General features: G+C 43.1%; 2 protein-coding genes and 1 long non-coding RNA gene across 4 annotated transcripts in view; 2 read left to right on the top strand and 1 right to left on the bottom strand.

Annotated features, from left to right (window-relative positions):
* The window catches only part of LOC123774590 (max-interacting protein 1), a 739,857-nt gene that overhangs the window by 479,490 nt on the left and 246,385 nt on the right, over positions 1–13,982 (top strand). The gene's annotated exons all lie outside the window — the stretch shown is intronic.
* The window catches only part of LOC138351880 (max dimerization protein 3-like), a 242,292-nt gene that overhangs the window by 154,289 nt on the left and 74,021 nt on the right, over positions 1–13,982 (bottom strand). The window contains exon 3 of the mRNA XM_069303892.1: positions 9,970–9,999. Coding sequence (XP_069159993.1) covers positions 9,970–9,999 — 30 coding nt within the window. The remainder of the gene's footprint in view (positions 1–9,969; positions 10,000–13,982) is intronic.
* LOC138351879 (uncharacterized) lies at positions 4,212–7,249 on the top strand. The gene is made up of 2 exons (XR_011222645.1): positions 4,212–4,412; positions 6,725–7,249. It is a non-coding gene; the product is annotated as an uncharacterized lncRNA (long non-coding RNA).

Here is a 13,982-nt window from a genome sequence, read left to right as displayed (position 1 = left end):
GAGTTAGACAGCTGCTACGGGCTGCTTCTTGTGTGTGTGTGTGTGTGTGTGTGTGTGTGTGTGTGTGTGTGTGTGTGTGTGTGTGTGTGTGTGTGTGTGTGTGTGTGTGGAGAAAAAATAAGTTGATTGATAGTTGAGAGGCGGGCCCAAAGAGCCAAAGCTCAACCCCCGCAAACACAACTAGGCGAGTACAACTAGGTAAGAACACACACACACACACACACCTACCCCCACCCACCCACACACACACACACACACACACACACACACACACACACACACACACACACACACACACACACACACCCACACCCACACCCACCCACACCCCCACACACACGTGCGCCCTGCCAGTGCTAGCGAGCAGCTGGTGTTGAAACCAACACACTGTACTTCACTTCTTGCCCGTCGACTTACTCTCGCTACTTGAGACTAAATAAAACTTTAGAATAAACTATAAAAAGTCAATAAAAGGAATAAACGGCTCATAGTACATTAGTTAATGATGACAAGCAAGAAGTGACGAATATCTAAGACAAATATATTTGGGGCTCACATGTTATTTACAATGTAATGAGCAAGGGCTTACTGGCGGTGACCCAGCTCCCGGGACACGGCATTCTGATCAGCCAGTAGTGGCAGGGGTAGTGCCACTACCTCCCACACCTGTCAATACCTCCCACACCTGCCACTACCCTGCACACTCGCCACTGCTGCCACTCATTTAAATAAGAAAATTCCGTATACAAGCATTCTTTTACCTCCATTAAGACGAGATAAGATTCCAAACAATAATGAAAGCACTAAAGATTCAATCTAATCTTCCTATCAGACAACTACTTTCTTATCACCTGTTCATTACTCTGATTAGCACAAGCACACGGGGGTATTCCAGGGACGGGAAATACGACAAAATGCCGGATTTCTTATTTATCTAAGATGCCAAATAAGAAGTACAAAAATGTTCGGGCTAAGGTTCTATTTCTTGCTTACGTCTTAAAACTCGGAATTTAAAAGGATGGGAGATGTATTTCATGGTATTTTAAGACCATGAAATACATCTCAGAGATGCATTTCAGATGGAGAGAGAGAGAGAGAGAGAGACAGATATAGAGACATAGATAGAGACAAAGAGACATAGAGACAGAGAGAGATAGCGCCAGCCATTCCCCATTAACAATTCCAATCCTACTTATTCCTTTAATGATCTCAAGTGCCTAAATAAATTACAAAGTATAGAGGAGCTCCACCTTGGCCTCCAGGTGTACCAAAGGTTAACTAGGACTATTCTGGGAATCATATTAAGTGGTTTCCGGCTAAGCTAAAATTGCCTAAAAATCAAGTCGCTATTTTTAAGACCAAATACCTGGTATCATTCTTTGGACCTCCACCAACACCTGAAAACATCCAGTTAGGTGCAACATGTGCAACAAACATGTGAACGAGGGGAAAGGTAATGGGGAAGAGGTGTAACAACGGGCTTGGTTTACCGAGGCTCCCCCCCCCCCTCCAATTCTAGAATAAGTCAACACTACAAAATCTCTCAAATAACTTTCCCATGGAATGCAGGTCTGAAACATTGATCCTCATCTAGGCCTGGAAAACAGAGGGATTGGTTGCAGATCCTGCTTCCCATGCAGGCCAAGAGACATGAGGAACTATGCATAACACTCCCACTAATAAAATACCACGAGAAATACCATAAAGTACGACGAGGAATAAGTATATACATAAATGGTCCAGTAGTACAATGGTCTACTCTTTCAACTCCCAATCTAGGATCCCAGGTTCGATCCCAGGGTGAGGCAGAACTGACTGGGCACATGCCCATTCTCCTGATGCCCCTGTCCACCCAGCAGCAAATAGCCACCTGTTGTGGGGTGCATCCTGGGAAAGTTAAGTAGTTTGACCTTGGGGGAACCTCGATACAAACCAAAGAATAGGTTTCCTGTCCCAGACAACGGGAATTACACAGATTTTCAACACCACTGCCTCTAGATACGAGAGGAATTACCAACGGATATGTATTGTGGTAAAGAGAGGATAGCATCATTCATCAACACCCACAGGAAGGGTGTGTCTGTAGGGGGGGGGGGTGGATGGGTTATCAAGAGACCTGTGTTGCCTGCGTCCAACAGATGACTGCAGGGCGTCAACCAGGAGACCCGGTACAACACAGTGCCGGGATCAGTGACCCTCTTCAACTACCGCAAGGTGTACCCACCCCACAGGCCGCCCCGGCCCTCCTCTTTGTCACCACTAGTCATATCACCCCAAGCCACGTCAACATCGCCCCAAGCCACGTCAACATCGCCCCAAGCCACCTCAACATCGCCCCAAGCCACCTCAACATCGCCCCAAGCCACCTCAACATCGTCCCAAGCCACCTCAACATCGCCCCAAGCCACCTCAACATCGCCCCAAGCCACCTCAACATCGCCCCAAGCCACCTCAACATCGCCCCAAGCCACCTCAACATCGTCCCAAGCCACCTCAACATCGCCCCAAGCCACCTCAACATCGCCCCAAGCCACCTCAACATCGCCCCAAGCCACCTCAGCATCGCCCCAAGCCACCTCAACATCGTCCCAAGCCACCTCAACATCGTCCCAAGCCACCTCAACATCGTCCCAAGCCACCTCAACATCGCCCCAAGCCACCTCAACATCGTCCCAAGCCACCTCAACATCGCCCCAAGCCACCTCAACATCGCGCCAAGCCACCTCAATATTGCGCCAAGCCACCTCAACATCGCGCCAAGCCACCTCAACATTGCGCCAAGTCACCTCAACATCGCCTTAAGCCACCTCAACATTGCGCCAAGTCACCTCAACATCGCCTTAAGCCACGTCAACATCGCCCCAAGCCACCTCAACATCGCGCCAAGCCACCTCAACATTGCGCCAAGTCACCTCAACATCGCCTTAAGCCACGTCAACATCGCCCCAAGCCACCTCAACATCGCGCCAAGCCACCTCAACATTGCGCCAAGTCACCTCAACATCGCTTTAAGCCACGTCAACATCGCCCCAAGCCACCTCAACATCGCGCCAAGCCACCTTAACATTGCGCCAAGTCACCTCAACATCGCCTTAAGCCACCTCAACATCGCCCCAAGCCACCTCAACATCGCCTTAAGCCACCTCAACATCGCTCCAAGCCACCTCAACATCGCCCCAAGCCACCTCAACATCGCCCCAAGCCACCTCAACATCGCCTTAAGCCACCTCAACATCGCTCCAAGCCACCTCAACATCGCCCCAAGCCACCTCAACATCGCCTTAAGCCACCTCAACATCGCTCCAAGCCACCTCAACATCGCTCCAAGCCACCTCAACATCGCTCCAAGCCACCTCAACATCGCCCCAAGCCACCTCAACATCGCTCCAAGCCACCTCAACATCGCCCCAAGCCACCTCAACATCGCCCCAAGCCACCTCAACATCGCCCCAAGCCACCTCAACATCGCCCCAAGCCACCTCAACATCGCTCCAAGCCACCTCAACATCGCCCCAAGCCACCTCAACATCGCCTTAAGCCACCTCAACATCGCTCCAAGCCACCTCAACATCGCTCCAAGCCACCTCAACATCGCCCCAAGCCACCTCAACATCGCTCCAAGCCACCTCAACATTCGCCCAAGCCACCTCAACATCGCCTCCAAGCCACCTCAACATTGCGCCCAAGTCACCTCAACATCGTGCCAAGCCACCTCAACATTGCGCCCAAGCCACCTCAACATCGCCCTAAGCCACGTCAACATTCGCCCCAAGCCACCTCAACATCCCTGGCGGTTTACTCTAGCTCCACAACTTATGCAAATCAAATAGCGTAACTTTCCCCCACGTTGGCAAAACCTGTTGTTGTAAAGCATAGAAAACAAACCGACATTACATCAAAGTTTTTCGCCAGCGGTTTATACTTGTGTTACTTTATAAACCGACGGCCGCGATGCAACAAGAAGCCAAACAATCATAATAAAGAATGCAACTTTGCAAGTAACCACAATGCAAATAAACAAGGCGCGTAGTGGAGTAGGATCAGTAGTGCGGCCACGTCCACACTATGATCGCCGCGTTGAGCCTCCAGGCGATGCCATCTTGCAACCGGCAGTGGAAGGAGCTCAACTTCCTGTGTCTGCACTTTGTTTCTTTGCGCCCAGTAAAACCCAAACAAAACAACTGTTATCTTCTTGTTCCGGCCGTGATAGGGGGAGACGCCATACTCTCACTGACAGCAACATTAGGAACTAACAAGCTTGAAGTGCACTTGGGAGCAATTAAGACCTTCCAACGCGTGAGCGGCAAGTGGTGGGTGTCCTCTCTGACCCCAAATACGCCGACTCCGCTAAGGCGACGCCACACCCAAGTTAACGGCGATCACACGACTTTCCTTTTACATGGTCGCAGATGGTAAATTGTACAGCAACATTGCACACAAGAGAGCACCTTGCCTTGCAGTGTGATCAACACGGCTCAGGTGGGGGGGGGAGGCCGGCAGCCATAGAATCACCCACAAGCGCGCTGCCAGCTGTACGATTACTTTACAAATTTCCCCTTATACTATTATTCATATATAAAAGGTCGAGGGATTTTGTATTTTATTGTTTACCCGTTCTTGCTTGCTTATCTGTTAAAGGAAACGTCAGCTTATACAAAAAAGGGCACACTAACCCGTAACAAAAGATTACACCAAGAGATACACCCGTGTTGGCCAAGAATGGCAACCACCAAACGAATCTTTCACTATTCTTCCCTCCGTTGTCATTCTCATTGCAGGTGCACTGGCCGGGTGTAAACAATGGCTCTGGCGTTCCCCACAGTTCAACTGGCTTGCGAGACGTGCAGATTAAAATTCGTTAGTGAGACAAGAGAGGAAGAATAAATGGGCGTGGTGGTGCGAGAGGCAACCGTGGGCGAGGTGGGGAGGGCGGGGGCGCGGCGGGTTCATAGCACCGTGTCATCAGCCTCTACACTCCATCTCCCAAAGGTTAGGCGGACCCACGCCGGCCCCGGGCGCTGTGACGCCACTGGCTCCCGGCACACACACACACACACACCCCACCACCCACCCCAACCTCTCAACCCTCAAACCTTAGTAGTACCCAGTGTACAGCGAGAGGGATTACTGGCTCCGTGAGGCAGAGATGAACAGGTAGAGGATTACACGAGTCTGAGGAAGGATATCCGCTGTAAACAGAGGTGCTAAGCAAGAGGAGAGAGAGAGAGACATTGCTAGTGAGAGGGGTCAATGATCGCTGGGACTTGACCAAACAAGGATACTCTCTCTCCTAGCGGACCTGTAAGTCTAAATGCTGGACACTGACGGTATTGCACTTTGCGCGCAGGTGACGCCTACACACACACAGAGGGCCTGACGGCTGAGTGGAAAGCGCTCAGGATTCGTAGTCCTAAGGGTCCGGGTTCGATCCCCGACGTAGGCGGAAGCAAATGGGCAGACTTTCTTTCACCCTGATGCCCCTGTTCACCTAGCAGTAAATAGGTACCTGGGAGTTACAGCTGCTACGGGCTGCTTCCTGTGTGTGTATGTACTCACCTAGTTGCGCTTGCGGGGGTTGAACTGTGAGCAACTTGAGAGTGGGCTGTGAGGTACAACTTCGTTTGGACTGGACCACACACACAATATACACACGGAGAGGTGTACCCCGATTCTTGATGTATACACACACGAGTTTACCTTAATCCTGGGCTGTGTTCAAGATTAAAGTGTTCTCGGTGATGGTTCAACACACTATCGTGGCCCCTCCAGAGGTTGACAAGCCTTAAACCCAACTCCTGCCAAACCGACTGGAAATAGGTCATCTTTACATATTAATATCCTTAGGGACCTGGTCACGTAGCTACCTTAAACTACATGAAAGGTTATATAATGTGTCAAAGAGCCATGTTACACTAACAGTCCTCCATCTTGCAGGAGGGTTAGTCATACAGGACCATGTGATTAGTAGCCATCACTGGCAGATTTAAGTGAATTATGAGGCCATCTTCAAGCACAGTGGATAATGAATTTTCGAACCGCCAGGTTCCTCCTACCGGCAGGTGTGAAGGGCCTAATGACCGGACATTCAATAATGCGATGTCTGTGAGATCAATACTCAGTAGTTTCTGCTCATAGTTTACAACATGGAGTGGTAACGACTTGGAGGTTGGTCAGCTGTACCCACATACTACACGTAACTGTAGCCCAGCCTGGGCCTGCAACCCGTTCTCGCACTTTCGTATAGTCAATATTGACTTATTAAATACGTGTATATGTGACATACTAAACATACTAGTTTACCTTGAAAAGCTTCATAGAAAACACCGACCTTACCTAACCTTCTTAGTATGTTAAGATAAGCAGTATATATAACCTATACCTATAATAGGTTAAGTAATAATTGTAATTACGAAGCAATAAGATGCTTATCTTAACATACTAAGAAGGTTAGGTAAGGTCGGTGTTTTCTATGAAGCTTTTCAAGGTAAACTAGTATGTTTAGTATGTCACATATGCACGTATTTAATAAGTCAATATTGACTGTAAGAAAGTGCGAGAACGGGTTGGGGCCTGGTAGCCACCTGGCTGCCTGGTCTCTGGTGACCGTTCTGTGCTACTCATACACACACATATATTTAAATTTAAGTATCGGATATAAGTAAATCATAACTTTTTATACTAATGCTTTCAGGCCTTTGAGAATCTGTAATTTCTCTCCTATCAGACCTGCATGTTTAGAGACGAAGCCTAGGCCAACAGAAAACGGGTTGTGTGACGACGGCGGGGTGATGACTTGGGGGAGCACGCCACGTCTCAAGGAAGTTGGAGGGTGTCATCAACCCGTACCTCGGCGGTGTATACCGTCACCCCACCTCCCCTCCCCTGCCTCCTTGCCTCTCCCCCACCTCCCTCCAACTCCCGTCTCTCCTCAGCTACCACACTAATCTATTTTTAGACCAAGAATATACACAGATGCACATAGGGGGCTGTAGGCTTTTAATAACGAACCAGCGTGTGGACCTACGATCTCTATCCTACGGATATCTATCTCCGATAGATAGGTCAAGACTACAGTGGATTTGAGCAGGACGGTCCTGCTTGTCGCACCTGCTGGACCACTATCACACGGCCTGAGATGCCATGGAAACGCCCGCGAAATATATACAGTCTTCGCCAAACCTTTCGACAAATGTGACCATGGTATAATACCTAAAATGCTGACGAAATAAATAAATGGTAAAGTAGGAAATGGATCTTTAACTCCCAATCAAACTGAACCCAAAAGGTAATAAGTCAACATAGTAAAATATTGACTAAACGTTCTGAAAATCACTATTCCTCAGGGTATTGTACTTGAACAAGTCCACAAGGGCCGTGATGAGGATTCGAACTTGCGTCCGGGAGAAGTATTGTACTTGTTCCGTTACTTTTCCACTTATCTGACAAAGACATAATCTATAGCCCCGCATCAGTCATTCAAGATGACTTTATTTCTGACGAAAATAGCATTTATATAGTACACACCAAGGGTGATTTAAAACAATGAAGACAAGTTCCAGTTTCTGCAGTATTGCAAAGATGAAGATATTACACCTGGAACCCCATAAAGATAAATGACAACAGAAAAGACACGTGAGAAATTATGCCAATCCAAACTATCATTCCTAAATAACGCATTAGAGTGACTGTCACAACTGCAAGGGGAAACGATAGGCGATTCGTTTAGGTCCCGTAATATATGTTAATGTATTCACAGAGAAATATTTAACGGTGGTCAACAGTGTTATATATCGAGCAGATGAGAATGAATCTGGTCTAACTACAGCTGTATGTGAGACCTGTAGAAACCCTCCTCCTCATGTTGATCACCTGCACACTGTAGACCATGTAATTGTCGAGAAAGATTTAAAAAAGCTATACAAAAAATGGTCGCTATGATGGTTCATTTAAGATGTACGCTGACAACAGTAAGCATGGAACACCAAAGTTGTGTGTGTGTGTGTTTACTAGTTGTGTACTAGTTGTGTTTTTGCGGGGGTTGAGCTTTGCTCTTTCGGCCCGCCTCTCAACTGTCAATCAACTGTTTACTAACTACTTTTTTTTTTCCACACCACACACACACACACACCCCAGGAAGCAGCCCGTGACAGCTGACTAACTCCCAGGTACCTATTTACTGCTAGGTAACAGGGGCACTTAGGGTGAAAGAAACTTTGCCCATTTGTTTCTGCCTCGTGCGGGAATCGAACCCGCGCCACAGAATTACGAGTCCTGCGCGCTATCCACCAGGCTACGAGGCCCCTACCGTGTGTGTGTGTGTGTGTGTGTGTGTGTGTGTGTGTGTGTGTGTGTGTGTGTGTGTGTGTGTGTGTGTGTGTGTGTGTGTGTGTGTGTGTCTTACAGGCTCCTACGGTACATGACTTAGTGTTATCTCCTTAATGACCGTATCTACCATTCCAAAGAACTGCTGAGTCTATATGTCTTCTCATAACTATAGAGTTATTGCCCTAAAACACTATTAAACAAAGTATTTGATTATATTATTCTTGACTTACTGGCTAACGAGCTAGACACCTCTGACTCTCACTTTGCATACAAAACTGGTCACTCAACAATGTTTTGTAGTTTCTTGGTGGCAGAAACTATAGAGAGAAAACTGAGCCAACTAGTGAGAATACCTGTCTTACCGCCCTAATGATAAACCACCTAGCTTGGTTTGACCACGTTATATCACGTTTCAGTTGTAAGCTAAATGTCACTCTATGCCAAAAATGAAAGTTTGATCTAACCTGTTGACCTGACCACACACTAGAAGGTGTAGGGATGACGACGTTTCGGTCCGTCCTGTAAGCTAAATGCCACTCTATGCCAAAAATGGAAGTTTGATCTAATCTACTGACGAGACCACACACTAGAAGATGAAGGGACGACGACGTTTTGGTCCGTCCTGGACCATTCTCAAGTTGGTCCAGGACGGACCGAAACGTCGTTGTCCCTTCAGCTTCTAGTGTGTGGTCGGATCAATATACTTTAGCCACGTTATTGTGACTCATCGCCTGCATTTGATCTAACCTGTTTACTCAAGCCAGTATTGTAATGATTCGTGCAAGTCGTTACGTATAAAGTTTCTAACTCAGATAATGATAATGTCTACGTGTTATTCTGTTACTGTCACATGTAATCAATACCTGCAATTTTTGCGTAAACTTTCGCAATCATAAAAGTACAACCATTTATGAGTAAAATGTTCTGATCCGATTTGATTTGAATTGTGTTGTGTCGGGCGGCATACTGATGCACATTAATTGCTCTCTTGAAACTGGAGAGACCGCCGACCTGTAGTCCATCCAACTTAAACACCTATGTTACTGGGACCACTTACAGTCTCTCAAACTGTACATCTTAGACCGCACACCAGATGCATGACACATCATAATCTACATCTGGAAAACATTAGGAGATACTGGTTCTAATTCTACACACCGAAATCATTCTTTACGGGATCGAGAGATGTGCAGAATAGCCTCATTTTAAAGTAAGATGTGACACGAACACTAAGAAAACTGTAGGTAATAAGAGCCCCAAGACGCCGACACCCGCTAAACACAAGGGGCATTACGAACACGCCTCTTACCCCTGAACTATATGTTTAACACATCTCTAACCCTGTCCATGGAGGACAGAAGAAACTGTATATATGCTGGTTAGCATTGTAAATGAGTGGCCACGTCTGTGGTAGAAAATAATAATAATAAAAACTGTGTTCAAGAGGGACCTTGAAAAACACTTCCAATGGATACCTCAACTGGGTGGTGGCTCCTTCGTCGGACATGGACGGACGGACGGACGGACGGACGGACCCACCGACGGACCCACCGACGGACGGACGGACGAACGGACGGACCCACGGACGGACGGACACATACACCGGAAAGAAGATATAGCAGACTTTTGTCCGTCTTAGCTTACCTGTTTTTTTCCAACTCGTTGTGTGTCGTCCTGAAATAGACAAAAAATATCTTTAAACACCAGCATATCAAAACGGCGCGTCATTAACAGCTAAAGTAACTTCCACTCCATAACCCTTGAATGTGTTCCCTGACCAATGTTGTTACGCGACACATCGCGAGATAAGAGAATGTATGTCCAAGGTTGGAGGCCAGACAGACGCTTGGGGTTAGCCTCACCCAACTTTCACACATGAAGCGTGTGGGGTGAGGGAGTGACATAGGCCCGCCGGAGTCGGCTCAAGTTCCCTACTAAGAAATATCGGCATCTAACCCCCCCCCCCCCCCCGCCCCCCACCCCACCCATTAAGTCTGAAATATTCAGTGTGTTGTTCAGACTTATTTAGCAATTTCGGTTCTTTAATATGAAATTTTTTGAGAGAGAGAAGGAGAGGGAGGCGGGGGAAGAGCGGAGAAGTAAGAGAAGGTCTGGATGGCGAAGAGTGCGAAGGAGAGAGGTGGAGAGGGAGAGAGGTGGAGAGGTGAAAGGGGGAGAGATGGTGGAGGGGAGACTGGAATGTTGGGGATAATGATGGTGAAGGAAAGAGATGAGAGTGTGGGAGACTGGGAGAGAGAGAGAGTGGGATGATGAGTGCATATATATATATATATATATATATATATATATATATATATATATATATATATATATATATATATATATATATATATATATATATATATATATATATATCCACACACACACACACACACACACACTCGCGCATACAAACAATAGCGGTCTCTCTTGGGAATCTTAATTAAAAAAGATTGATCAGTGTCGCAAGAAATATCTCTTGAAGTAGTATGTTTAATTAAAAAAAAAGACTTCAAATGACGTTTCAAACAACGTGTTCCTCATCAATCTAAAAATACACAAAAATAATCCAGCAAAATATTCCTCAAAATCCAAGTTAAAATTAAACAAAATAATTCAAATATACAAGAGAGAACAAAACTAATGACGACATTATGGTCAACCAAAAAAATAAATTTGCAAACAACTGGTTTAGTTTGGGCTTGATGTCTATCAACTTATGCAAGGTTATTAATGTATCACAATAGTTTACTTTACCTACTAACAAGTATACCTCAGGTGCAGGCGATGAGTCACAATAACGTGGCTAAAGTAAGTTGAATCGACTTGAGAATGGTCCAGGACGGACCGAAACGTCGTCGTCCCTTCACCTTCTAGTGTGTGGTCTGGTCAACAAAGTATACCTCAGCCCTAAACATAGTCCAATACTAAATTAAACTCTGTGTATATACCAACCCGTTCTCGCAAATGTAATAAGTCAATATTGACTTATTAGTGGCGTGCATAGGTGACATACTAAACATAACAGTTTCCCTTGAAAAGCTTCATAGAAAACACCGACCTTACCTAACCTACTTAGTATGTTAAAATAAGCATCTTATAGCTTCGTAATTACAATTGTTACTTAACCTATTATTGGTATAGGTTAGGCAATAATTGTAATTACGAAGCAATAAGATGCTTATCTTAACATACTAAGTAGGTTAGGTAAGGTCGGTGTTTTCTATGAAGCTTTTCAAGGGAAACTATTATGCTAAGTATGTCACCTATGCACATATTTAATAAGTCAATATTGACTTATTAAATTTGCGAGAACGGGTTGCAATATACACATCTAGAAATGGCTAACACCTCTAGCTGAATATATGAAACAAATATAAAAATCAATACAGGAAATTTATGCAAAATATCACCAAAGAAATGATAAAAAAGACTAAACACCAGCATTTAAAAATTCAAACTCCAATATTACAGAAAATAACTAATGTATAATAATTTCCATAGACAGCAAACACACAGAAAACCATATAACACAATACAATTAAAAAAAAAGAACTTGACGGGGTAAACTAAAGAAAAATGGCTTAAATCTAAACTGTGCAAAGTGGGCACAGACGAGACGTCTTTATTCAATGACGGTTGAAGTTCTTTAATATATAAAGACTGCATTAAAGATCTTGGGCCCTCATAGAATACAAACGTCTCGTCTGTGTAACTTTCCACACTTTAAAATTTAAGTCAATTTTCGTTAGTTTTCCGCATTTCAAGTTCAGTTTTTTTTTTTAATTTATATTATGCTATATGGTTTTGTGTGTGTGATTAATGTCTATGGAAATTAGTATACATCATTTTTTTTAATATTTGAATGTTTAAATATTAGTTTTTAGTCTTTATATAATTTCCTTTATGTTATTTTGTATAAATTCCCTGAATTGTTGTATTCTTGCCTGTATTTATTGAATAAGTGACTATAATTTGTAACAATTATATAACTTTTAACAATTGTCCGTCAGTTAATACTGTGATCGACCATAATGTGAGTAATTTAGTTTTATTTTGTGTATATAAGTGTCGTGTCATAATACTGTATCTTGAATTTTTTTCATTTAGGTTTTACTAAGTTTTTTTTGCATGAATAAATTTGAGTTTGATTTTCGCAATATAGATTTGTACCATTTTTGTTTTGCTTGTTTTCGTGTGATTTTTTATATCTAATGATGAACACAGAGTTGTTCGAGACATCTTTTAAAGTATTTTTAAAATAAAAAGCACTATCTCAAGATATGTATGCCACGGCACTAGTCATTCATATTTTGTGTTCATATATATATATATATATATATATATATATATATATATATATATATATATATATATATAGACAATGTCTACAGACAATATATATAGACAATGTCTTTCTTCACAAACACAACAGAATAATGAGATAAGAGGATATTAATAAGGTATTATTGAGATAAATATGTATCAGTGATCTTAATCAAATCGTTTTTTAACTGATCCAGCTTCTTATCTCATTATTCTCTTAAGTTTGTGAACAAAGACATTGTTTTTCAGCTCACCTCGTTCCTGCCTATATATCCACACCACTGAATTCTAAATTCACCCTTCTCAAGATGTATTATTAAATACGACAGTACTTAAAGAAATTCCTGTCTTAATCCTTCCTTCGTATTCTATTCGTATTTTATTCTCACATTGTTCAACACGTGTTAATTTCTTTGTGATTTACACACACACACACACACACACACACACACACACACACACGTATTATATATTTGTTTAATATATAATGGAGCTGGTACTAGAACCTACGGGCTATTTATGCCTGTGCCCCATTTGAAATTATATATATATATATATATATATATATATATATATATATATATATATATATATATATATATATATATATGTGTATATCACGAAAATAAACACGTGATTAAGAATGTGACAATGTCAGACCACGAAGGAAAAATGAAACAGGAAATTTCCTTAAGTACTTTCGTATATTAAATACATCTTCAGAAGGTCCTTCTGAAGATGTATTTAATATACGAAAGTACTTAAGGAAATTTCCTGTTTCATTTTTCCTTCGTGGTCTGACATTGTCATATATATATATATATATATATATATATATATATATATATATATATATATATATATATATATATAATTTCAAATGGGGCACAGGCATAAATAGCCCGTAGGTTCTAGTACCAGCTCCATTATATATTAAACAAATATATAATACGTGTGTGTGTGTGTGTGTGTGTGTGTGTGTGTGTGTGTGTGTAAATCACAAAGAAATTAACACGTGTTGAACAATGTGAGAATAAAATACGAATAGAATACGAAGGAAGGATTAAGACAGGAATTTCTTTAAGTACTGTCGTATTTAATAATACATCTTGAGAAGGGTGAATTTAGAATTCAGTGGTGTGGATATATAGGCAGGAACGAGGTGAGCTGAAAAACAATGTCTTTGTTCACAAACTTAAGAGAATAATGAGATAAGAAGCTGGATCAGTTAAAAAACGATTTGATTAAGATCACTGATACATATTTATCTCAATAATACCTTATTAATATCCTCTTATCTCATTATTCTGTTGTGTTTGTGAAGAAAGACA

This window comes from Procambarus clarkii, chromosome 51 (genome assembly GCF_040958095.1).
Source record: "Procambarus clarkii isolate CNS0578487 chromosome 51, FALCON_Pclarkii_2.0, whole genome shotgun sequence".
NCBI classification, from domain to species: domain Eukaryota; kingdom Metazoa; phylum Arthropoda; class Malacostraca; order Decapoda; family Cambaridae; genus Procambarus; species Procambarus clarkii.
Note: the sequence above shows the minus strand (reverse complement) of the source record. Positions and strands in the feature narration are given on the sequence as shown.